This window comes from Apaloderma vittatum, unplaced genomic scaffold (assembly GCF_000703405.1).
Source record: "Apaloderma vittatum isolate BGI_N311 unplaced genomic scaffold, ASM70340v1 scaffold407, whole genome shotgun sequence".
Lineage (NCBI taxonomy): Eukaryota > Metazoa > Chordata > Aves > Trogoniformes > Trogonidae > Apaloderma > Apaloderma vittatum.
Genome location: NW_009725531.1, coordinates 9,738 through 37,470, shown reverse-complemented (window position 1 = coordinate 37,470; position 27,733 = coordinate 9,738). Strand labels below are relative to the sequence as shown.

General features: G+C 39.2%; 1 protein-coding gene across 1 annotated transcript in view; it reads right to left on the bottom strand.

Annotated features, from left to right (window-relative positions):
* Nucleotides 1-27,436, bottom strand: part of LOC104276553 (tubulin polymerization-promoting protein family member 2-like) — a gene marked incomplete at its 5' end in the record, with an annotated part of 98,125 nt that extends 70,689 nt beyond the window's left edge. The window contains 2 exons of the mRNA XM_009872925.1: nt 25,618-25,665; nt 27,386-27,436. Of these exons, the coding sequence (XP_009871227.1) occupies nt 25,618-25,665; nt 27,386-27,436 (99 nt within the window). The remainder of the gene's footprint in view (nt 1-25,617; nt 25,666-27,385) is intronic.
* Between the last annotated feature and the right edge of the window lie 297 nt (nt 27,437-27,733).

Sequence of the window (27,733 nt, the reverse complement as noted above, 5' to 3'; positions counted from 1 at the left end):
GTGAATCCGATTTCTTAATGATGAATTAAAGTCTTACTCTCGTGTCTAACATCCATTTGAGTACACTACCATAGACAACTAAAAAAAGTACCTGAATGTTTCATGGCACTTTTGCAGACCCCAGATACTGCTAATCTGCTAATTAAGCAGAAGGTGAACACTGCCTTATCTTGCGACTGCAAACGTCTGTTCTGCATCTGACAGACAATACAGTGACTACCAGTCAAAATGCTACCACAAGAGTGAACAAGGAAGAGGATGGACAATGCTACTTGCACAAAACATAGGATGCCACTGAAATAAAATAAAAAATGTGATGTACTTTAATGGAAATAAAAATTTGGTTATAGAAAGGAAGAGGCCCTGAATCTGATTCAGTAAAACAGAGGGATGTAGAGAAAAGCGGAGGGAGTTCTGAGTGTGCATAGAAATAATTGGTATGAACCTGCTGTGGGGAACTTTCTGTGCTGGGAGGGATTTGCAGCATGGCCAGAAAAGATGTACATTAGATCAGAAAGCATGATGATATATCAGGGAACTGGAGAGAAACAAAGTGGCAAGCCTCCTAACAGCCACAGGGGCAAGAAATCAACCTGTGTGCACATCTCTGCACCATGACCAAGACTCCCCCTTTCTGGGAAAACCAACAGTGAGTTCCCTGCCACAGTTACATAGCATCATCATTCAGACGTCAAGGAAAACACATCTGAAACATATAGACATAAACCAAAACAGCAATCCTAGCACTTAAACTGTATTGACACTTAATACTTCTAATGCCATTCAAAACAATAAACTCCAAACTGCTGGACATTCACACTACGTTTGATCACACAGTTATGAAGTAGTGTCAAAACAGATGAGGCCTTCCAGAGGGCTTCTGTGCAAGCGTGCCTGATGTAGGACACTTGCCACCTGTGTCTGATACCTACATGAAGGATTTAAGCCCCAAATTTCTTCCAACAACGCATGGAGGTACTCTGCTCCAAAAGGTCTGCTCTTCCCTAGATGGTGGGAAGCAATCTGATACAGCAGAAGCTACAGTATGCTGAAAGGACCACACACTTTTGAAGCCCCTATGTAACTACAGACATATATATATAGTCATCATTATCACATGGAGTTACCCATCGCTCTGCCCATGAAGCAGAAAGAGTTACATGACCTTCCCCTTACACTTTCAAACACAAGCATAAACTTCCCCACTGAAGAACCAGAGCCTTAAGAAGAACCACCAAAATGCCTTCCTGGAGAAACAGCATCTATGAGGAGACATCAGCAAGAAGCGGCTATCTGTCTAATAGGCAGATTTCTTTTTTATTTTACAGGGAAAATATATTCTTAGCATTCACAGTAGTACTTCTTCAAAGAAAAGTTATATAAAGAGATACAACGCACACACAGAGACACAGGAAAAAAAGAAATGTGAATGACTCACTGCACTTATGCAAACTACGTTGCGTAAGCCTGTTTTTCTCAGCTCTTAAAAAAAAAAAAAAGCAAAACGGCACATACACAACCCTAAAAAATGAGCTGAAATTCTCAGTTATGAAAGTTAAAATTGTTGAATAAAAGCAGAACTCCCTCAGCTTCTCAGGGTCCTTCACGCCCACATCTGGTGTAGTGTTTACCAACGGATAAAAATAGAAAGTTGAAACTTAATAGACCTTAACATTTATCACAATATTTAAGCATCAAAACGTAAAACATCAGAGAAGTGGAATTCAGTTCAGACAAAATAACCCCGAAAACAGAGAGATCATCAGCCACGTTTTGAAGAGTACCCTCTAGATACTTAGCAAGGGCAAGCTAGAAAGAAAATAATCAACTGCGCTTCTTCAATTCAACATGTAGGTAACTATAATAATGCAACTTGAAAAGAATTTAATCTTTTAAAAAATCTCGCAGAATTTCCTCTAAACAATTACATTCATGACATATTAATTGCTGGCAGATGATATCATAGGAGTTGGTTTCTTCAGACATGCACAAAATCCATCTTTCTTGCTAAAGGGCAGGGGTATCTTCTTAACTGTCAGAGCCAGCAGCTGACAGCATGCATGCTAGAGGTGGGACACGAGCAGATGGGGAACTCTGTGTGTCACTGTTAGGATGATCAAGAACCATCATCCATCCCAGGTGGAAGGCACTGCCCATCAGCAATAGCTGTTTGACTTTCGGTTTGGAAAAGACATGAGCAGTTTGACACTCCAAACGTGAAAGCTGCCAAACCATGTCTTTGAGAAGATAGGCCACAAAATTTAGATAAATTAAGAATTAAGTAAGGTGTAACACAAAACTAGCCTTCTAATATGTTTTCAGAAGTGTGATCCACAATAAGAGAGCTTTTGCAAATAATCCTTCTTTTAATTGCAGTAGTAGCATTACTTTGGTGAATTATTCAAATCTACTGCTGATGAGATAATATCACGCCAGAAAATTATATGAGTCAGCTAACCTGCTCTCAAAGGATCTCCTTCTCTCTCTCCTCTCTCTCATTCACAGCACACAGGCACATGGCTCACAGATGCCAGGCAACTGATCAGCAGTGTGATCCTACAGGAACCTGAAGGTCCAGTCCAGGGACCGCTTGTAGCCTGGAGGCATGGCTCAGCGAGAGCAAAGGCAAGTCCATCGCTGCCTGTGCCTACATCTCGGAGTCCAAGCAGAGTGGTAATGCCAAGGCAGCCTGGAGAACCCTGGCCATGATAGGGTGGAGCAGAACACTGGAGAAAGCTGGGCTGGTAAAGGAGAGCAAAGAGGGGAACAAAGGAAGAAGGCTGAGGGATGGTTCAGAAGGCAATGAGAAATTTGAAAGGTGAGGCTGTTTTGCAGATGATGCCAAGTAGGCATTAGAATAGTGCATGTTGTATGTAAAAAGAAAACCCTGAGTGTGTTTTGCGTTAAAGGCTGCAATACTTGTCTTGTGATTCTGACACCTTCATTCCGGCTTTGTGACTGCAGAAGCAGCCCCTGATGGCATTCTAGCCACATGATTCAAAAAGCTGCCTGTTCTGTTTTACATCATACATGGGACATGAGTCCTGATCCTGTGCCCGCTGTCTGTTGCTTATTCAACATGACAGACGCATATGAAACAGAATAGATTATATTTAGAGGAAATAAAAGCCTAGACTTCAAGGCCGCAAGCCACAGCTCAACAGTTCTGCAAGATATCTTCAGAAAAAAATACCATTTTCTGTGCTGTGGTAAGTTAATGCTTTCTATTTGAGTAAAATATTGATTTTTGAGTTACAGAGTTAGCATTACAGATGATAAAAAAGTTTTGCTCCCTGTCACAGGAACAATCAAAGTGGCACTCATTTTCAGAGAGCTCACGGATAAGCAGACCTCACTTTTAAACTGCTGCCAATACACTAGCTTTGAAGTACAGGGTTAGAGCACACCAGTAACCCAACAATCTGCCTGCAGAGTGCCTCAGACACAGAGACAGAGCATTGAGGAACCAGTTCTGCTGTGGCAGACAGCCTCAGGCAGGACCAGCAGTCCCACCTCCTTCAAGTTAATCTCAGTTAACACTGATGATGCTAAGAAGAGCCTACAAGCAACAGTCTCCACTTTTCCTAAGATGCTTCTGGTATTAGGGTGAAAAAGTCCTTCAGAACAGAAAACTAGCTGAGGTTTGGTTTCAGAAGAGACCTCCAGGCACCGCACACAGTCAGATGCTGCATGGCTCTCCCCCCACTTCAGGCCAGTGCAGGAGACCAGGCTGAGCTGGCGGAAAGCACAACATGCTAGCCAGCAACTACACCATGACAGCATGCTTGCTTGCTAAAACGTCTTGTTTTGCTGAAGATCTATCAGTCAAATGCTAATGACACAGACATTTCTGTAACAGAAACACTGCAAAACATTCCTCTACGAAGGGCAGCTTGCACTGCTGACTGCTTTAACATGCTTTAGAAGTGAGTTGCCCCAGGTATCAGAAACATCCAGCAGAGCTTCGCGTGGGTCACTTGCATTGCAGTGTGCCACACAGACACGGCCCACAAATGATATAACCTTGCCAGATAAAACAATCAAAAAATATCAGTGCATTAATGAAGCTTAAGTGTATAATCACAGATAAATTCAGTTCAACTGGTGTGGACAATATTACAGTTGAGAAAGACACAGAAGAGATGAAAGAAAACATGTGACACAAATTCAAGGCCTATCCTTAAGATTAACTATCTTTATCAACTCTGTCTCACTATAAGTCATATAAGTTAACTCCCAGATCTGAAGACGCTTTTTTATTATATAAAATAAAGCAGAAGAAAGTCCCAGTCCTCCTAAGTTTTATGTGGGTAGGCAACTTCATTTCCACAGTTAGTCAAGTCAGATGAAGTCAAATCATGTGTAAGTTTAAGTCTTCATATAATGTGGACTTTTTCTTGTCAGTCTTTTCAACGCAGGAATCATTCTGAATGACTAATACAAGCCAGTACACTGTGCATGAACAATTAATAGTATTTCAGCATATCTGGATTTCTATTCGAATTTTGTCATTCAACAGAGCCCCAAAAAACCCAAACCAGTTTATTTCCTGCATTCTGTCCTTCAAACAACAAGACAAAGACAAAATGCCCTGTCAGGATAAAATTCAGTTTTACAAGAATTCATTTTAGAAAAAGCTGCCAAATATATCTACTTGGGTTTCAAGGCCTCATCCTGACCAAAGACAAGGAGCTCTGAATTCCACTAGAGATGGAGAAGATTACATGCTCATACTCCATAGTGCTTACACTGATAAATTAACTTTATTTGTAGGAGGTACAAACTCTACTTGGAGAAAGTACCACCACCACACCCAGTTTCTATTTTAAGGGTCAGGCAAGAATCTACAAAGTCAAGCCAAATTAGTTACACCCCTGAATCCAGGAGAAGGTAGGGATTTTTTCTCTGTGTTCTTCACCAATTTTCCACAACAGCAGTGGAGGATCCTCTGAGAAGCAGTACGGAGTACAAGAATATCACTTTATCCACTGTGAGACCATGCGAGTGCAAAGAAGCAACGATGACTGAAAAAGGAAACTGACAATGACTCCAAAATTTTGTGTTATGTATTTACATTGGACAAAAGCGTGCTTCCACAAAAAATGACAGTCTAGCTGCCAGATTATGCACTGAGGCCATAATTTATAGACTGACACCATAGTTACAAGTGCTAAACGTTGACGGGCTGGCTGAAGTCAGAAGACAGATACCCTAACCCTGCGAAACACTAGTCTGAGTGAAGCCAGATAGCTCTCACATACAAGGTTTCTGAACAAGAACCTGTGTGCTGACTGTATGAAACACACTGCTGCTCTAATCCATCAGAATTAGGTAAATGAGCTCCTGACCAAAAAGCATCACTGCCAGGCACCCTTCACTGGCAGAAAAGACCAAGGAGATAATGATGGGAATTAAACCATTCTTTCAGCCCCAGAGGCAGGGCTGTGCCACACTTGCAGAGCTGCTCAGAAAAGCTGGAATAACTGCTGTGCTGCCAGCCTTGGCGTTGGTGGAAGATGCTAGGCTCAGTGATTACATCAGACAAATCACACGTGACATCCAAATTCACTTCCTGGTCCTGTGGAGATAGCTGAAAAGCCAGATACAGAGGCTGTTTTCTTTTCATAAAGACTGCTTAAAATATGCTTCATGTATAAGAGTACGATGAGTATACTGTTGTATATTTAACTATATTAATCATATATTAATGTCTATATTAGTTTGTATTTAATGATGTCTATATTTAATAAGAGACATAAATATATATGTAGTACAGTCATGTATTTCACAGAACCACACATCATTCGTTCCTGGAATCATCACTTCAGCTACAAATACAGTCCCTGCTCACCTGGAGTACTCATGTCAGTTCTTCTAAATTTACTTCAAAAATACTAGTGCTAGATTTCATAGAATCATAGAATACTTTGGGTTGGAAGGTACCTTTAAACGTCATCTATTCCAACCCCCCTGCAGTGAGCATGGACATCTTCACCTAGATCAGGCTGTTCAGAGCCCCACTCAACTTGACTTTTAATGTTTCCAGGGATGGGGCTTCTAAAACCTCTCTGGGCAACATGTTCTAGTGTTTCACCACCCTAACTGTAAAAAACTTCTTCCTTACATCCAGTCTAAATCCACCTTCTTTTAGTTTAAAACCATTACCCCTTTTCCTCCTGCAGAAGGCCCTGCTAAAGAGATTGCCCCCATCTTTCTTATAGGTTTCCTTTAAGTATTGGAAGGCTGCTATAAGGTCTCCCCGGAGCCTTCTCTTCTCCAGGCTGAACAAGCCCAACTGTCTCAGCCTGTCCTTGTAGGAGAAGAGCTCCAGCCTGTTGACAATTTCTGCGGTCTTCCTCCGGACCTGCTCCAACAAGGTCACGTTATTCTTGTGTTGAGGGCTCCAGAGCTGGATGCAGTACTCCAGGCGAGGTCTCACTAGAGCGTGGCAGTGAGGCCTCTCTCGACCCGCTGGCCACGCTTCTTTTGATGTGGCTCAGGATGCGATTGGTCTCCGGGCTGCAAGTGTGCATTAGTGGCTTATGTCCAGCTTTTTTTCCACCAACACCCCCAAGTCCTTCTCCACAGGGCTGCACTCTCTCACATCATCCCCCAGCCTGTACTGATAATGAGGATTGCCCTGACCCAGGTGCAGGACCTTGCACTTGGCCTTGCTGAGCCTCATGCAGATAGACTGCATTTTTGACGTTAATTATGCCATTCTAGACATTAAAGTCTCCAATATCTGATAAACTACCAAACACTGTGTCCCACACAATATTTACTGTTTAAACAGATCCAGTCATCTAACAAGGAAGAGGTCCAGGTGCTTTGCACAGGATACTCCAGAGTACTGCTAACAGGTCAAGCAATGCTTGGAGTTCCTTCTGGTAGGGAGAGGTTGCATGCTGACTGCAATACCAACGTCAACCGAGAACTCATCTGTAGTTTAATAAAACTTTTCCATTAAACAGTGTTTTCTTCGCTTGGACTCTCAAGAACAACCGTTTTTTAATTTTAGCATACAACAGAGCACAGATGGGTCTACTTTTTGCTGTGCTAGCCTGAACCAGTAATAGAAATCTAGTAGCTTATAGCTACAAACTGGCACATGAACAATTTGACCCATTTTGTAATCTTTGGATTCAATTTTAGCTGTGAGTTCATTGTAATTCCAACATAAAATGACTTGGAAAACAAGGGAACAGCAACAGTCTGTGCAATTTTCTACTTTACATACTCGTTAAATAGACATAGGCACTGCCTCTGCAGATAGGTTCAATTACTTGACAAATTTTAGTATATATATCTCTTATTTTTATTTCATGTATGTAAACTCTGAAAATATAAGTAGTTGGCAGCTGAAGGTGTCGTCTATTTGACTACTGAAATAATTTACAAGTGCAGTTCTACAAGTCAGTTCAAAGAAGTGGGATGCGCTGGCACATCATGTGCTGTAAAACAAAGACCTCTCTCAGCTGCTCTATCTCTAACTCCCTCCAGTCACTCATGAGTTAAGTCCAGCTGATTGTCAGTTGCAAGTTCCTTATAAAAATTTCTCTATTACTAGCTATGGGTAACCTGACCAGCCTTGGAGCTCTGCCTTCTTTCCTATCTGCAGAGGTATGCTTGTGCTTAGGGGAGGACAAGAAAGAAAGATGTGGAACACTAGGCCTGCTAAACAAACAGGTCAAGCACGACATAACAAATTACCATTCTGATCCACCACTGCCAAATGAAAATGTCCTACATGATTGAACAGCTGGAACCTCCTGTCTTCTGAGTGGTCAGTCATGTATTGCCTGACAGGTAGCTGAGATATGGAGGTGTCTGGAGGGACTGCAAGAAGGAGAATGGAGTGTGGGGACTCACAAGCTGGTAATGGTTGCAGGAGATGGATCAGAAACATGGGAAACACTTAGGTAGTGTTTGCTGCTGCACAATTTAAGTCTGTCAAAACTACGGAGAAATTTCAGATGTGCACTTCTATAACAACATGTCTTCTGATGTATTTCACAAGAAGCCTGTACTATGTGGAAACAGGTGAATGAGCACAAGCACAGTGCTTCCCAGCACTGCCCCACAAAAGCAGTATTTACAGCTTTTCTCTGCATTAGAGTGCCTCAAGAGTTAAGTTCTGTCATCCCTCTAGGGTGGAGTATTAGTCTTCTTTACCTATGCAACACAACAGCAAGCTCAGAAGCATCTTGTATATCCTGATAGCTAGAGTCACTTGCTAAGCTTTGGGCTACATGTATGTACCATAAAGATCCCTTTATCACCAGACATAGCTGAGCTGGAGAAAGAGGGCAGCAGAGCACATGTCTGCTCTCAAGTCCCCTTACTTACCCTTACAACACCTGCCCAAGAAGAGATTTCCTGTCCTGTGAGGGGAATTCCTCCAACTAATACCAAAGTTTCCACTCCACCAACATATCACCCCTGTTCAAGCTCAGCAGTTAAGAATTTGGCAAAACCATAAGAAAGCAATTGTGGACAGTCTCTCATGGTCCATTGCTTAGAACGTGTGTTGTCCTCTGAGAGCACTCCGTCCTGGTGGAGTTCCATGAGACAGAATGTGCTGTGGTCCAAGGTACCATTTGTAGGGATTTATGGTTTTTTTAGTTTCACTGTATTAATCTTGCATTCTGGAGAGACAAATAAAAAGCCCTAAAATACACTTTGAAAAAATGTATTTCACTCCAGATGCATCTTTGAACTTAGAGGTCCTGAGAGCCCATTGCCACAACTTGCCACATCTCCCACTCTTATACCAGACATCACTGTCATCTTCTAGCTGAGTTCCATGCACTTTCCAGACAGCCTTTTGTATCTTCAATTTCATCACCCATTAGGATACCGAGATACAAGCCCTATTCTGCAAAAGAATTAGACCTAAGTATGTATCAAAACCACTATTTTGCAGATCCTAAACTCAAGGAAATTCTGGCTCTCAGAGACAAAAAAAGAACTATGCACCCACATTGCAGTCCTCAGAACAAAAGAACACTCAGCCCTTGTCTGTCCATAAAGGTATCAGAACCCTTATAGCACTGTGTTTAATGTTGCCTCCAGAGTAACACAAATCTTTCTTGCTCTGGCTGGTCAGACACTTTGTTCAGGTGTTTCTCCTATCTACCCTTGAGGTGGCTAACTCTAACAAATGTACATCAGTACACATCTGCTCTGCTCACTGAGTTAGGCTAATAGAAAAATATAACAGTTTCAGCTGGAGCCGATATAAGTTTTATCTTGGACTGCAGGACAATGAGAAGTCATCACCTCTTTTCCTGAAGAGATGTAACTCTTACTTTCACAGGAAAGTATCCTGGTTACCTCAGCCTAGAGGGGTGAATCTTCAAAACCACTGGAATTACACTACTGACCACCAAATTACTGACATGGGCAAAGGGCGCTTATTGAAAGCATGCAGAAAAGAGTGAAACTCCATGGACAGGAAACCAGTGCATCCACCTGAGGGTGGGGAGACTTCCATTTTGGTTACTAAATGAAATATGGAAGCAATCGTATAAGCAGGAACAAGAATCCACGTCTTTCTTACCACTCATGAAAACCAAACCAAATTAAACCGACCCAAAACCTTAGACACTGGAAAAAGTCTTTAAGACAGAAGGGCATAGGCAGTAGCCCAGCAGCAAGAAACAAATGCATATTTGAAGAGAGGAGACAGATAACTGAATTAATTTGTCTCAGAAGTCAGCAATCCACTTGCTGTCTAGAGAATGCAGAAGTGTAACACTAGTGTCTGGATGCCACTCAAAGACACACACATCTGCTGTCTACTAAAGCCATCCTTTGGATATGACCTGTCCTCTGACCAGGCCGATCTCAGTATTTCACACAGTTGCTTTCCCCTCAAGTCAAGTGGTCCACATCAACCCAATAAGCTCATTATAATCCACCATGCTCGCAATTTCTGCTTAGCTTCTGACATTCTTGTCTGTTGAAACTCCTCTGACCTTGGGGCTGTATCCCACAGATCCTGCTTTAATCCACCCCTACATTTTTCCATAATGAGGCTCATATACCTCTACACACCATACACAAACACACACACAGACAACGTTTTAAATAATTAGTAATTTTCCCTTAAGGGTAAAAATGTTCTGTAATAGTATTTCTTTGTGTTATGAAATAATGTAAGCGATCTTGGTGTGGTAATATTTGTGTCTTGGTGTGGTAAGATGGCTGTGTTATGCAATTAAGGCTGTAGGGTTCAGATGGCTTACATGCACCTGGAGATACTGACCTATGCTGGAGACTTGGAGCTGTTGAAAAGCACTCACATGTACCTATGTGCGCATATACATACGTGCATAAATACACAAACAAAATGACATATCTGTATCATCTGCCTATATCCTTTTACAAAAACATTAAGTACAATATGGTCTGTGTGGCTTAATTTCTGCTTATTTCCTGTTTTCTTCAAATGAATATCCTTCTGTAAAATTTAAAAAGAGAATTTGTGCCTGTTTCTAGAGAGGTAGATCTGACCTTCTGTCTACTCTTCTGCTAAGACTTCGGCTTGTGTCTGTTCAGGTCAGTGCAACTCAGTATCCTCAACTTTCATTTTGATTCTTATCCTCAATTTTCAACACAGTTTTGATGAGGAAAATGTAAAACCTTGCCAAATGTTTATGTTTGCAAAGCAAGCCCTACTGTCAAGAGCATAAGAACTTACTTGCTTAGTGACTTTCTTCCTTCTTCTCCTTTAAGGTCATTGTTGGGTTAATGATGTAAGATTCATATGAAAAACAGTTTCTCACTTAGTCTTCCTCTTTCTTTAATTCCAACAAAGAGAGTGGCTGATTTTGCATAACCAGAATTTTATCTCAAAATCACCATGGACTGTGTGGTTAAACCTAGAGAAGTTAACCATCAGACCACCAGTGGAATTAAACATTATGTTGCTGGCTGCATCGGTGCAAGCATCACAGCAAATCACATGCCTGTCCTGGCAGGAGCAGGCATTTTTTCACACTTTCTATTGTCCCACAGATTCTCACATCTCAGGATTGCAGGACGGCAAAACTGTGTAGGAAAGGTAGGCTTTTAACACTCACCAAAAATGTTGGTGTGAGAAGGGAAGAAATCTTGTAGGAAAATATCGTAGGAAAAATACAACTGAAAGATCAGTGTTTGGGGTATAAGGAAGATGACAATTGGAATGGTCTGTATCTACAGCACTTCCACAACCCTCACATACTCTACCCATACCACGTTCATAAAATCTACCTGTCCTTGGAACAGGCAACATCAAGCTCCTGTAGGAATGACCTCACACTACATTGTACATTCAGCGCTGGTGTCATCATGAGGTGGCTCTGACATCTCAAGCTGCAGGTCTAGGCATAGAGTTCAGCGTCTGTAGCACACAGAAGGTAAGCGTGCTCTTCAGCACACTACAACAAAAAACGCATCTGAGTTTCCTCTCCAACCCCTCCTTTACATGACAGCCTACATGCTCTACGGCTCATCTCCAGGCATGCTTCAGTCAGTTTGGTTTCAAGCCCAACCAATTCTACCCTGCAACACAGTGGCTGCCAACATTACTGACAATGTATTTATAGAGAGATAGTTTTTCAAACTGGGCATTGCAAGTGAAGATCAGGGGGTTTAGAGGGAGGTCTGCTCTGGAGCATATGCTGAACTCTCTGATAAGAAGTGCCACCATGTTGCTTGCTGTAAGCGTGTACCTCATGTGTGAACTGAAAGACCAAACTGTGCAGCCTCTAGAGCCAACAGAAAGGGGTTGATGCTGCCAGCAGGCATGACTTAGCACACCTAAATGTATCTGGGCACCTCCAGATGGGAAGTTAGTATTCACTCCACTTAATTAGTAAAATAAAGTCTTGATTTGGGAAATTATTGATCTTGCCAATCTCCAACAAACAATGACGATTCTTAATACTTTACAGGATTTAGCCCTAAGCAGCTGTACCTCAGATACACAAATGCTGCCAGATACACAAAATGTCTCAGATATACACAGTATTTTGCACTAAGATCATTAAAATGAAATCCCTACCTTAGAGATCTGTTTCAGTTCAGTTTTCTGCATCCATCAGTCCAGGATATGGCCACATGCTATAGAGATAAAAATACCACCTTCTTTTACCTGAACCCTTACATTCAGTCCTTATGGCAACAGTTATGCCAAAATGAACTAATAGTAAAAATACTTCTGAAAAACTTGTACTGTTGGCCTGTTGTTATGTCAATCACCTGTAGGTGCACACAGAATCAAAAAGACCTTTTCCTTTCTCATTCAGGAACTCTTATCAAACCACTTTTAACCCAAGAAATTATTTTAGAGTAAACATAAGAACCCTATTTGACTAAGATGCACTACCAATGCTTTTTTTTCTGCATGAATAACTCTCACTCTCATTTTCGTTTTCATAATTACAGAAAATGGGCTAGTTTTTAATGTCTGTTCCAGCAGAGCTGAAGATGTTGATTTCCGACTCATTCAGACTTTAAAGTCTAATTCATACAGTTGATCTACAACATTAACCAGAGTGCAGGTCTCATCAATTTGATAAAGTGTCTTTATAACAACAGATGGTAATTTGTTGATACTTAAAGCTTTAAATGGACTCTGTTACTAAACCACTTAAAATGCTTTCTTTAAAAAAAAAACACCACACCACAAAAAATAAAATCCCCACATAAGTGCTCTGATACTTTAACCCAAAGAAATTGCTGACAGATTTGTTTTCAGCCCAGCAGAGTAAAGAGCTGACAACATATTTTTGCTGGATATGGTAACTTTGGTCTATTTTTAGGAGGTTGGTTGGTTTTTTTTAAAAAGTACACCAAAATAGCAGTGGGCTTAAAAATCACCATCTGCTTCTAGCAATGAAATAATTCTCTGAAGAACAGATAATAGGCATAAAAAGCCTACCTCCAACTCTTACATTCTCCACTGCAAGCCTGAAAGTCACAAATAGGTATCTCTTGCAGGCACTGTTTATTTCATTAACACTCCTGTGAGTGTTCAATATACCTATTTATCAGTTATTAATTCACCAGCATCAACTGTTTACATTTCAGTCGAGTATGACAGACTGAAGCGCTATTGCCATTTCACTTTGACAATTTAGAATACCCTAAAGCTGCTGACATTAAGGGCACAATGCAGATTGTTCCCCTTTCTTGCCTTAACTTGGATTTAGTTAAGGTGGGAAAGAACTCTGATTTGTAGAGAACGGTTATTTTTTATTTTTCAAACCCATTATGACTATTCTGCAATTAGGATTTGCAAATGTACATAAAGAAATCTGAGCTGGTTTGCATCCAGCTAGTTTGGATACTGATAACAATGAATCACTAGGTCAGTTCAAGATGGCCCAAGACCTGGATGCTTGCTTGTTGGCTAAAGCCTGTCACCAGCGTTTTTCAGTCCTCGGTGGAGTTTATGCACCTGACAGATAGAATGACCGACTGCACGACAAAATAAAACCCAGTCCCACAGATATGCCCTATGCTCCACCTTAGGAAGCAAAGTGATATTATTTCTATCAGTCAGCTCTCACGCTTCTATCTTCTGAACCCTTACACAACGTAAACTGCACTTGAAAGAGGTAGAGGAGGATGACACATTAGTTTTCTGTAAGTGGCTTCATCGAAGACAAAAGCTCAAGCTGGCATCCCCTTCCCACCTCCCTCCCAGAGAAAAATCCATGTGACATGGTCACCACACTTTCTCTTCCAGGGCTCCAGCCACAAACAGGAGATGTCCGTGGTGAGATGTCACATGTGTGGGGCGATGTCCCAGGCAGGAGGAGCAGGGATTGCCTGGAAAGATGGGCAGAAGGTAACAAAGGCAGAAGAGGGGGAGAAAAGAGTTTTCACTTATCTGAGCTCTGTGGGTGACTGCGTTCGCTGGTTCTGCAATTTTAGTAAAGATAACAAATTTTGAATTCTAGTAATTTCAGTTTAAAACTTCTCAAGGTTTTGAACCACAGAACCACAACTATCTTTTCAATATGATTTTCAAGCAAGACTCTCTGGGTTTTTTTAACCCCATGATACTCCAAGAAAAAACAATGTCATTTTCAGACATTAAGATCAAACCTTCTGAATCTAGAAAACAAGATAACCACTGCAAGTTGCTTCTAGCAACATGTAAGACGACTTAGAAACCACTAATTTTACAAAATGAAGGTTTGGATATAATAGCATTTTACAAGTGCCCTTTCTAAGAAATTTGTTATCATGGTATTTAATTAAAATCAAAGCACACAACACCAGCAGTTCAAAAAACAGAGATGTCTATAATTCATATTTATAGTTGGGGGATCAGAATTGCTGGGAAAATTAATTATCTAACATTTAAAAGACTGGCTAGTGACCAGCAAGTAAGAGCAAGCACTGCAGCAACAGTATTTAGCCTAAATTCCACATTTTGACAAAAAGAGAGTAGAAAAAGCATGGAGAAATACAGGCTTGTTGATCTATCCTGTTCTGGCAAGGGCAGGACTTCACAGTAACGTGCAAGAATTATCTACTTCTAGTAAAGAATTACGAAATAATTTATTCATGAGAGAAATCTGTTATTTTTTATGAGTCAGTAGTCAATAACTAGCCCAAGACAGAGAATTTTAAAAAAAGCAATTAAGGAAAGCAGTGAGTTTGACAACTCTGGTGTTCCTTGGACCTTTTCAAAGGGGACCCTCTTCACTGAAGAACAGTTGTAGTTAAAAAAAGAAAGAATAGACTACAAATAGCCAAGATTCCTAGTGATCTCACTGGGAATTACACATTTATTTGGAAGGCATTAAAGGAATAAGGTTACAGTCTTAAGACCTGATCCAAATTCCATTATGTAAATGGAAAAAGAAAATGTTGTTGTCTTAAAAGGAAATTGAATTTAGCTTTCAGTTCCTCGTTAATGAGATACTAGTAAATGTAGAGAACTGCAGGGGAAATGGTCAAGGAGAGAAGCCATTTTGAGTTGGGTTTCTTTTTTTCATATTAAATTCTTACCTAGGCTGTGATTTACACACATTTATTGTCATACGACTATCCATTCTACTGACTACATCCATCTAAAGTGGCATGAAGATCCAATGGAAAGGCAAGCTTCGACATGACTTAATGTCATCCTTAATGAATGCATGGAAATGGGGCATAACACAGATTCTAAATGTGTAATAACTGTCTAAGGGTGAGCAAAGAGAGCTGTGTAGCCTGCATGTGATCCACTGGTTATTCCAGGCAATACATTCTGTTCTTCACAATAAAGTAGGGTTACTAAGGATACTGTTTGATCTGAGACAAACACTTCACAGAGTCCTTTTTCTGTTACACTCTGGATGCTTTTGTGATTTGTTGGATCCCACTAAAGTTGTTTTTGTTAGTTCACAAGATCACCTGAACAGGCCCCAAATCTGCAAAATGATCTTGTGAACAGGTCCTCCCACCACTGCTAAGCAATACTTAGGTCAACCGGGCTCGTACTGTGCACACATGTCCTAGCACCTGAACTCAATCCCAGGATAAAGGATTAACCTTCTGTGCTGCAAGGTTCTGAAAACTCTCAGCTTTTGCTGGAACCAGAACGAGTTCAAGGGACTCTGCAACTGAGTTTGCACAGCAGGACGTTTTTGTCAGCACATCACAGACAAGAGATTTTTGTTTCTTCTCTCAGGTTACAGGCAGACATAAGGGACTGCAAGTAATGTGAATTTCAGGAGAGGAACAGATCCATTTGGATCTGCTAGTTTTATTTAAATTTATTAAATTCATGCCATGTATAAACTATCCAGTCATATCCTGTAAAGGTTTAAACAGTGAAACCACAGGGGAAAATAAACTAACATCTCTTCCCTTTTTATCTTAAAAGTGTCTAAAATGAATTGGTTGCTAAAGAAACCTGATATAATTGTGACAGAGTGTTTTGAAACCCTTAGTGGAGTTCATCTGAAACCTCAGCATAACAAGTGGCCTCTTATCTGCGTACTATTCCAGGAAGAAATGCATGGCATTTCGTCATCACAGCTGAAACACTAGCTGGCTCTGCACGTAGGCTAAGTGAGAATAAGAGCCCTCAGCTATAACGAGGGCACGCTGGTAGCTAACGCTTAGTCAGAGGCCGTTTCCTTTAGCCTTCACTGCTGCTTGTAGGAGTTGGAATGCAGGAAAAGGCAAAAATTAAAGAGAACATACTGAAGATCAATCTTTACCTTCTCTAGTTGTTCTCAGTGAAGATCATTTTTGAAGAAATGGCACTCACACATTACCGTGGTGACACTGTAAACCATCCTCGTCCATTATAAGGACTTCTAAGTTGCTTTATTTAGTGTGACTGTTCACAAGCAGAATTACTTACAAGAGAGAGAATCATAAAAAGCATACGTAATTTTTTTAAGTCTGACATTTAAAGGCAAATTAGGAAGCGGAAGTTTAGTATAGTTATTTCCTTGTGAAAACTGATCTTGAATTACCAAACAGGCAAATCAACTTTCTCCTTAACAAAGCTGCTGAAACATAGATAACTAGTACCAATTGACATTACTTCAAAACCCGGGATGAATCTTCATATGTGGAGGAATATGGTGAGGAACATATCTTTCTGTAGGCTTTTCCTCTTTTGTACATCCTTCAGATGATAACATCTGTGATGCACTGTCATCACGCTTCTCAACATAAGAATCTGAAGTTTGAACATGGAATGATCAATCAATAGATTATGACAATGTTAAATGTAAATGTGTAAGCAATATTCAGACTGCAAGTTTGCAAGCTGCTTAATTCAGGGCCACATTTTGCCTTCTTACTCCGCCTGTTGAGAAGTGGAAATTATTGGGAATTTACTCTGCAATAACCACGCTGATTTAAGCACACAACTCTCTGCACAATAATACTGAACACACTGGACTGAGTCATTTTACACACACGTAGTTGCTGGTCTAAATAAGGGCTAGATTTGACTTGTTCTGTTTAACTCACTGGCTGAACACTGAAAATAGTTGGCACAGATTTTTCTCAGGAAATTCAAACTTACACAAGCAGAGGAAAAACATTGCGAATGAGATGCTGCTGTGTGCAAAAATTCATCTTGGGTAAAACTTTAAACCCTAAAAATAAATCTTGTTCTCAGTTCTCACAAATAGGCTTTTCTATTCAACTCTGAAGGTTTAAAGCAGTTGTTAATCATGTACTGTACACAGCACTAAGCAGGAAAGTGTTCAGTTATTTCTGAAACACGTTATTTTGAGGCTATATTTGAATCTTCCATATTTATGTGATGAGAGTTATGTCACAAAGTTAATCATTCCCAGGATGCTAGCATTGAGGGTAATGAAAAACTTCTTGTGCAAGCAGTCATTAATCAGTGAGTATAACATTGCATAATGCTTTCTGAAGCATGTGTTATGTGATCAGAGTACAAGGCTGCATAATACAGCAAAGTGTTTATGCCATATGCTGACCTTTTCTAAAGCAGAAATGGAGCCATGTGATGCGTCGCTCCTGCCAGCAGTTGCTTATTGCCAATAATTAAGTTTGATGATATGAAGAAACACAAACTTGTATTGCTTTAGAGTTCTAAAAGGAAGAAGCTTTGAAGTTTTTGGCACTGTAAAGCACAAAGATGGCCAATTTGGCTTGGATACACTACCGTTGTCCATTACAGGCACCACCCATCAAAACTGGAATCAAGTGCCCTGCTCAAGTGGTTACTGGCATTTGTGTAAAGGAAAACATGTGCATCGTTACTGGACTGCTGTATTATCCAGAAGAGCATAAAGGTCACAGGAACAAAGCAGCCAAAAGCATGCTCGGTACCTCAAATCTCAGAACATCACAATAACATCTGATGTTCTTGTGCAATAGTGCTGCAAAAGCAGCTATTACTTAATCTCCTACTAGTATTACACAAAAGTATACTTGCGAAATACTTCAGATAAATATGCTGTAATTATATGAAATATAAAAACATGCATAGGGCAAAATGTTTTTGTAACTCTAAGCACACATATCTGTGGAGATGTGGATTTAATGAGCTATTTTAGTAATGGAAACGATGCTTTAAAAGCTTCTGTGAACTGCCTTGAAACTATGTGCTGGACATACAGATGTACATTTTATACATTACGCATACACACACAGCATGATCAAAAGTTCATCCTGCACGCAGCTACTTTGTCCTTCTCTGTCGGCAGATGATTCTGCCAGGCTGCAGAGCCGGAAAAACCAGCTTCATACAACTGCTTTAGCACAGCCAACCATCCTGGTAGCACAGCTATGCCACTACTGCTCCTACACCACCTCCTCCCTGACGTCCTGGGGCTTTCTTCTACCTCACTGATAACAGCCTGACTACTCTGGGGAGCTGGTACAGAAAGCAGTAGCAAGGCTCCACAGCTATCAACTGTTAAAGCAACTCGGTTCTGTCATTTGATCTGTGACACGTCACCAGTGGTTACAGCCATTTCTGGTATCACTTGCCTACTTTAAGGAAGTATTTTTGAGACTATATATATGCAGGGACTTAGGCGCTCAAGTCTGAAATTCAGATTCTTGAAATTCCTGCCAAGATTTTGCTTCAGAAAGTCACAGTCCTGATGATATCAGGCAACAGCAATTAGGCAGTGTTCTATCTAAGGACTTTCACGATTTATGAATTAAACCTTCCATACCCAAGGTGTCTAACTAGGTAGGCATCTTCGCACTCAGCAAACAGGACTCCACACAGTACAAAGAAAAGGAGCGAGCAGGATTCTTGCCCTTGCTGTAGCATCTCTTAAAAAAACAATGTGAAAATTGCTGCATGAAGGACTGCAGAATACACTTTCCCTCTATAAAGTACTAGGCGAATGGTCATTTTCTATACATCTCTCTAAAGTAACTTGTAAAATAAGTAATTAAAGTAGAAAAGTTTCATGTGGAGTGACTGAGAACACCCAGCGACCAGGTCATTCCCTGTAGGAGGGTTTGGTTGAGGTGAATTAAGTGAAAGGAGACAGGAAGAACTGAGTTGCTCTGGTGTTTCATGAGTCCTCCAACTTCTGAGCAATTAGATATAGGGGCTGCAGCATATCTTCTTTTTCAGAAAAGTACTTATTTTAGCTAAGATGTGGAAAAGAGGTTAAGAATCCAACGAAGAAAGGAATTTCATTCAGCAAAAAGTGGAAAAAAACACGTTCATGTGTTCATTTAAAATCTGGTAACAGGTAGAAGACTTCTCATCATGCCATTTTTATGGCTGCTACCTCCTTTTGTATGTTACAGGGGTAGTCTCAAATTATGCTTGGATGTTATGTTCTCTACTAGTCATTAAGGTATAGAACTAGGATGCTATAATCAACCAATATGAAAAAATTCACTTTGTGGAGATGCTCATAAAGATACTAGAAATGACTGCTGAAGTGACTTTACGCACACAGCCTGAACACACCCTACAAACTGTCTCTCCTATCCATCCTTCCTAGGCCCACTCCTTCTTAGAAGTATGCTTCCTGGCTCTCTCTCCTTTCACTACTGCTGGTGAAGAGAAGGCTGGCAAAAAGATGACAAATGCAGGATGACAAGAACCACAGATTAAACCCTGAGTGGTCACTAGCTGGAGAGACTTGCACATACTTACAGCTACAGACCAGCTTTGAAGACAACAGTCCCAGCAGTACAGACTTACTACACAAAAGATGCAGAGTCAAACTCTGTCCACACAAGCATATTATTAACATTTATATGTAATGAAAAAACACAACGTCCATAACTCTACTGTTAAAACTAAAATTCTAAACTTTTGCCTGCCTAAGCTGCATGGAAAAGACACATTTTTTAAGAATCCATACAACTGGCATCAGAATTTTAAACATGCTAGAAAGAATTGAGCCAAAAATGATATCACAAAGTCCCTTATGCTTCAGGGAAAATGTTAAATCAATTAGCAGTTGCTAGAGTAAAGAAGCAACAATTTGATGTATAAGTTCATAAAAAAATAACAAACTTTTCATGTTCTTCTGAAACTGGTTATATTATGCAACAAGAAAACTGTAACATATTCTCATCTCTCTAATGTTATGAAAGCTTTATTAGCATATGCCTCAGAAATTATAATCAAAGAGTAGTAGTCACTAGCCAGAACTTTGAAGAGTTTATAAACACACATGTACAGACTATGCCTTAGAGGGTTAATGTACTATTTTGAACTCAAGTATTGCAACAGTCCTAGCTTTGACAAAGAACATTCACACCCTCTGTAATAAATTCTTTTAACATAGTTCATATTTCTTCCCATGTGAATGAGTGTCCTTGGAAGAATTATCTACTAGATAAAATTCGAAGATGAAATCTAAGTCTAGACTTATTTAAGGGAGGTGGAGACTGATCTTATAATCTAAGACAGTTGCTGATTAATGAGCTGCTCTTGATTGCTGCAGGCCTGTCCAAACTGCAGAAGCAAACGATACTATAGTGCTGGGAGGAATGTGCTACCTGGACGCCACACCTTTGTTGAAATGCAGAACTCACTTCAACTTTAGCTACGTTTATTCTACCCTTGAAATACCAGATGTGCACGTCCAGATATACGGTTACAGACATGTGTCCCCTCACTACTTGACTGTTGCTTCTGTGGCAGAATTTTCACACTGTAAGTACAGCCACTTTCTGCAGTCACGGTACATGCTGTGTGAGCACTTTCACAAACAAGTATGAAACTTCCTGACGCGGAATAGTACTATGACATCCTCAGGGGGTTTGGTCTCATCTGACAGCCTGAAGAATTTTATTTATATGTACACATATGCATATGCACATACGCGTACATATGCATGTGTATGACATGTCAGTACACATGCAGATATATTATAATATCTAATGAATACCTAATTATAATACCTAATGAATACAGTACACTCTGCATAACTAAGGAAACTTGTATTCATATCTGTTCCAAGGTTGAAACCAAACATAACTTAAATCTAAAATAAAAAAGGTATGTTGCCTAATCTTCAGTGCTAACATGACAATTTCTGATTGTATCTTTCAAAAACCTTCCAGGAAAATTTTTAAAATTTTTCTTAATTTTATTATAAATAGCAATGTTTTTAAACAACACATGCAAATTCTTAAGTGTTCTCTACACCCTGGTGTCCAAGCTCCAGACTCAAAATGAAACCCAAAGGAAAAAAGCCCGTACAAACACAAAAACTAGTCTTTGTAATCCTTCAAAACACGTAAGAGGAATTTCATTACCTTTAGCTGAACACATCTTTTCTTTTGGTTTATCTGTTTTCAATTATTGTTGTTTCTCTCATTTTTGGAGATGGCTGTCTTTCTAAAAGTGTGCAGAAAGAGAATATCTTAAAACAAACACAGCATCATGATCATTATCACACCTTGAGTACACTGACTGCATAAACTGCGCTAGACAATGAAGTCTTACGGCTTTCCACTAGTGTCATTAGGTACAAGGCTAAAATCCCACAAATGAGACATGAAAAGCACATCTTGTTCAATGTATCCCACACAAAAAACCAATGGTTTTCAATTATGTTATTTTAAATTGTAAATAAATCCACTCTCTACTCTCAGTAGACATCTCTTCTGGGATTTGTTTGCATGGAAAAGCAATAAAACAAAAACTAAATTGGTGGTAGATTAATTGTTCAGTGACTCTTTTAATTTTGAATCTATGAGTTGGTTTTCGTACGTGAAGTGACACTAGCACCAACTCCCCTTACTTTACTCCTTAAATCTCCCAGAATCAGATTCCAAGTAGCATAATACTCTGCCCTTTCCCACGCTGGAGAGACATGTTATTTTTTGTTCTCTTCAACAAATCTGACGATGGCTAAATGCATCAAAGAACAATGACTGAGGAAAATATAAACCAGCTGCAAATTACACATCCTGATGTTTCCTATTCTGAATATAGCTAGCTAAAAGCAGTTCTAGAAAAGCACTGATACCAAACTTTGTGTAGGACTATAAGTAACTTCACACAGACAAAATTTCAAAAACAATTTGGCACAAATGGCTCGGCAAATCTCATAGAAACATTCCATAGAACAACATCCCATAAGTGCTCTTAACTGTACCATTACACAACCTTAGAATAAATAAAACACCGTATTTCTTCATAGCAGGTGAGATACTCAAAAGCACTGAAATTACTTAAGCCATTCAGACAATTCTGAAAACTCTGTCCAGAAATTTATTAGAGCTATGAGGAACGCGAGTTACTTTAGTAACACTGAAACCACAAATGCTTTCATGGATTCAAGGCAATGATATCTGTTATATAATTCACACATTAATTTCTGCATGTAACTGAGAATTTCTACGCAATTTTGTAATTGAACTTGCACTTACACTGTTGAGAGGTAATCAGCGAAAGATAAGGGACTTACCTGTATTATAACTTCTCAAAATCCAACTCAGTGGAGAACTCCAGAACTCACTATCCACTTGAGCTCAGAAGGACCAGGAGAAAAAGCAGGTTATGCCTAAGGACCGTGAGATAAACTTTCACAAAACGGGATCAGGGCTCACTGACCCATGAGGTACTGCGGAGAAAAGCATGGCTTTACCAGGAACTGAAAGAGCTAAGCCTAAGCACTTGAAGAAAGATTTGCCAGATCATAACTCATAAGGAAAACTCAGCCTTTATAAGAGCATTTCTGTTACAAATCACCCTTTTGTGAAAGCAGAATTCTAATATTGCTATTAATCACAAGCCATTATAACACATCACTTAATAACAGAGACAGTAAGAGATTAACACATCTTTTCCTAATATATTTCTCCTTTAGAACTATTTCAACATCACTAGAAAGTACCTTTAAAAACTGTCCTACTGGTACTCACTTTATAATAATACTCAAACTGTTGACTTCAAAGAAGGGACTCAAATTGCTATGATGTGACAGTTTCTTCTGAGAAAAGGAATGGAGAGACCACTGTGACAACAAAATTATTTTATGAGATCAAAACTACTAGTTAAAGGCATGAATCTACAGTCCTATGCCACAGTATTTAAAGCAATTAGATTTTTTTAAATAGATGTTCACAGAAGCTACTTAATCAACACTTGTTAGAAAAACAGAGGCAGTTCAATACCAACTGTATATCAAAGTTATGAAACAGAAACCCATCAGCATAGACTTAATATTTTTTTCTCCTATTAACATAATTATTTCCTACTCAGTAAAAATGAAAATGACATGTTAGCATTTCAGAAACAAGAGAAAAATGACCCTCTAGGCTTCATATGACTATCAAAACAAGCACCGGTACTTTATTTGCAAATTATCATGCATGAAATGATCGACTCAGCAAGTTTATCAGTCAACAAAGTGTGTGCTCTACCAGTTATAATCAATTTACATGTAATGATATGTCTAAATATGCATTTAAATGAGTTCTTGTCATTTCATGTTGATTGGCTGCTTTATCATCATAGATATGGACACTGACCATAGTTAATGTTGCAGAAACAGCAGAACATGCACAAGTTTCATCAGCCAATGGTAATGAAACATGAAGAAATTTGTTTTCATACAAAAAGACAGCCTCTGACTGCTAAGCCATGTTTATTTTCCAGTCAAGTTAACAAAAGTACTTTCTAAGAGGTTATTTTCAGGTATTTGCTGTATATGCCATGTCCACAGCAAATGTACAATATGAATCACAACAGTTTTCTCACCTCATAACTTACTGGATTTATCTTTCAAAGTATGAAAAGAACCCTGAGGCCGCCACAGAAAAAAGAAATTTCAGTATCATCCCCATTGTATATAAATATACATTAGTAGAACCTGCAAAAGGAATATTCTCGAGATTAAGAGAATTCTATTTTCTTTAACAGCCCATTAGTCGCATCCCCACAAAACAATCTTTACTACAATCGTCCAAAATTAAAAGTAACTGGAGCAAGTGAAATAAAGTTCCTTCACAGCAGACAGTACTGATCAGATGGTATGTTGGAAGAACGCAAGACAAAGCCAGGTTTAACATACAAGAATGCATAATTAAAGGCTAGCCTCAAAAATATCTTCATTTAATACAATTAAATTAATATAATGGCAATGACTTCATCAAAAGGACACTATTATGTGCTAAAGTTAATTTCACTTTACTTAGACCAGTGTAAGTCAGACTAATAAAGCTTAATATTTTCCAAACAGTAATCCTTTTCACTTCCCTTGGCTTTATTAATAATGTACATATTCAGGTAGAGTACTCAAATATAATTTTTACTGATATACAGAATCATTTTAATGCATTTTTGGAACAATTTCTTATTTTTGGTGTTCAGTAGTTGCTTTTGCTTTCATGAAGTAATACAGCAGATTTGTACTTAACATCATATATAGGTTTTGTCTATAGCTTTTTCGATTGTGGAATGATATGTTTCATAGATACGACATTTTAAAAATGCTGGATGAACCTGTGACCTTGCCAATACACAGATCAACCTTCAGAAACTGTGATGAGCATGAGTTGACACACATTTCTATCTGGGCCCAGTACAAGTACGGATACATTCAAAATGCTGTAACATCAGTATGATTTGCTTTTACTTTGGTGGTTGTGATATTCCAGGTGCAGATGCAAAGTGCACCTTAATGGTCCTCGTAGCAGTACTTCCATCCCCCTGTACTTTAAAGGCATCAGCTTCCTTTATTCTCCCTTGTAGCGAGGAGGTCTCTTCTCCTTAAATGCAAGAAGACCTTCAATTCTATCTTTTGTTGGAATAGTCTGCAATGAGCAGAGTAACAATTCATTACTGACACCAAAAATAATACCAAGAAATATATTTTCATACAAATCCTAGTTCTTCAGTGCACCCAATATGCAACATATGATACAACAGAAAAGAGAAAACTAAAATGTTTAGTCAGATACAGGAAACTACCTCGAAGGCATAATGTAAGGCTGAGAAACAATTCAGGAGAAGGAGGAGTATCTTTTCTCCAAATCGAAGACTGTGAGAAATTCTTTAGGGTTTGTTTTTGAGTTTTGGGGGGTTTTCTTTCAGTTTTTGGTTTTTTTGGTTGTTTGGTTCGGTGTTTGTTTGTTTGTTTGTTTGCTTGGGGGGGAGGTGTAGGTTATTAATCAGATCACCATATGGTTTAAATAAGCTTCCAATGCTGATGCTTCTATTTCTATGATCAAAAAATTGTATCAAAGTCCAAGAAGATACAGACCCAATACATAGTTCCCACGTTTTGCTGGTGAAGAAGTTTGTCTCGATTTTCTGTTGGTTAGCACATATGCCATTAGTGGCACATGTCAGTGAAGTGCCCTTCATGTTAATTCACTTTGAACTAAACCCAAGCAAAATAGTCAGTTCTTGGGCTACATGCAGTGTATGACCACCTCGATATAAACATCTGGTAGTGCTTCACCACCTTCACTGTAACAGTCCTGGCAGGGAGACGTTTCTGTCCTGAACTACATCTCCTTCCTTAAATTCCTTACAAAAGCAGAGTAATTAGAAGGAAGGTCTAAATAATGTCAAAGTATTTGTAGAAGAAAGCATGGAGCAATCTTGAGTTGAATTTCTGCACGTTTCATAACCAGCACCAGCAAAGCCTGTTTTCTGGGTTTTTGCATGTAATTGTAGGTACGTACCTGAGCGTAACAAGCTTCCTCAATTGCTAAACCTGTTATTAAGTCAACCTAAGGAAAAGAATACAATGTTTTTTATAAATGCATATTTTTCTACATTGATTATATATTATTTCCTGAGAGCTAACTTAAATACTGTGTTTCTACAAGCCACACACTAAAAGGCTTTGCAAAGTTTTTCTTCTATGCCGCTTTAACACAGAAATGCTAAAATGCCATGCGATGCGAGTGGTTAGTATTTCTGTTTCCTTATTTGGCAACAGTTTCCTTATTTGGCAATACAATTAGTATGTGATACACTGTCAAAACAATGTATGTTCTTCACTACAAATGAGCTGCACTAAAAACCATTTGCTACTTGCACATTTATAATCATTTCATTTACCACTGGGGAAATGATTTGATGTACTGCATGATTATTTAAAAATTGTTCTGAAACAACTTATCTTCAAAATGTCATAGAAGAACATGGTGCTATGCCACAAAACAAACATAAATTCAAGTTTAAAGGAATAAAAAAAGGGCCAATGGCCATCCAGCATCAACTAGTTCTAATAACTTTTTTTCTTTCTGAGCTGGCCTGAAGAGCTGAAAAGGATGAATTTTCCACTCACTACTTCTCCGCCCATCTTAAGCATGACCTGCTGCAGAACTTACCAGCTCTCCACATGGCCACTGAAAGGACAGTGGATATGTACCACAAGCAATTTGTGAAGGGGAGATAAGCTACAGGGTAGATAACCAGACAAAGTCGTGAAACCTCCGCCATGGAAGGTTTGTAACAATCGCTTAAACGAACAGTTGTCTTGATTGGTTTTGATAGAGTAGCTCTTGTCTTGGGGCCTTGAGAATGAACTAGTTAATCATTCAGACTCCTTCTAACCCTACTCTCCTCTAAACATGATTTTGATCTTTTAATCTGCTACACTTGGTAGCTAAAAAATTTAGCTTGTAGCATTTTGAACCCACGATATCACTGAAATAGATCTAGATTTCCACCATTACTTGCTGTGGAAACTAACAAACATGTTCTTCACACAACTGCATCTGAGTTTGGTTCTCAGCTCAAAACTTACAGGTAGTATACTTTGCTGAACTCAATTATATCACCCGAACTTATCTTCTTAGAGTCAGATGTTTGCATGTAGTGTGATCGTCCTTCCTTTGTCCTAGGTCGAGCTATAAGGTGCCCCGGTGCAAAGCTTATGCATGTGCTCAACTTTAAATACTAATAGTCCTGCTGAGCTCAGCAAGATGATGCACAAGCCTAAAGTAAAACATATGTCCAGACTTGTTCAGGGCTCAACTTTAATAAGCTTTAGAGCTAGGTCAATAATATTCAAGAACGAGTGGCAATCAGAATCAATTATGAAATCACAGACACACTTTTAACACGAAGCTCTAACAAACTATTAAAAATAAATAATATGCCCTTTGGCCTTTAACTTTTTTAGTGACTAAACACTGAGAGAACTGACAGATTTGACAGAGTATGATTTTGAGGTTTTTTTTCACCAAGTAAATGTAATTTCTTCAAAGTAGCACTAATAATTAGCAGAGTGCATTACTTCTGGACAGACATGAGGCTACTAAGCATTGTTACAGAAATCACAAAAACTCCTACATTTCATCTTCTAAAAACTTTCGACCAAATAGGCTTTGACAGACTATAGACCGAGAAACTATAAGCAGTTCTAGAAAAAAAACCACCACAGTAGACCTGTTGCCAGCCTGACTTCTGCTTACCCTTATAGAAAGTACATATCCTTACCTCCATTCCCTGATTGATGGCCAGTTTTGCAACTCTCATTGCTACTGGTCCCTAAAATGAAAGAAAAAGCTTATTTATATACCATCAAAATCTAGAAGGTTATGCAGTGAAGAGTCTGCACATCAGTGTTCCTACATTGGGACCTTCTAGACTTCGGGCTGTTATTTGTTATTTGTAGGAAATAGGTCAAATATCCTATATTACATCATACTACATGTTTGCGTCCAAACAGGTAAGTTTCAGTATTGAGAAAGCATGAAAGTACACGGTTTTCAAAATAACCTAATTAAAGTTCTGTGTTTGGTTAATGTTTCAAAGGTGTTGAGCATGTCCACTTTTGTCAAGCTG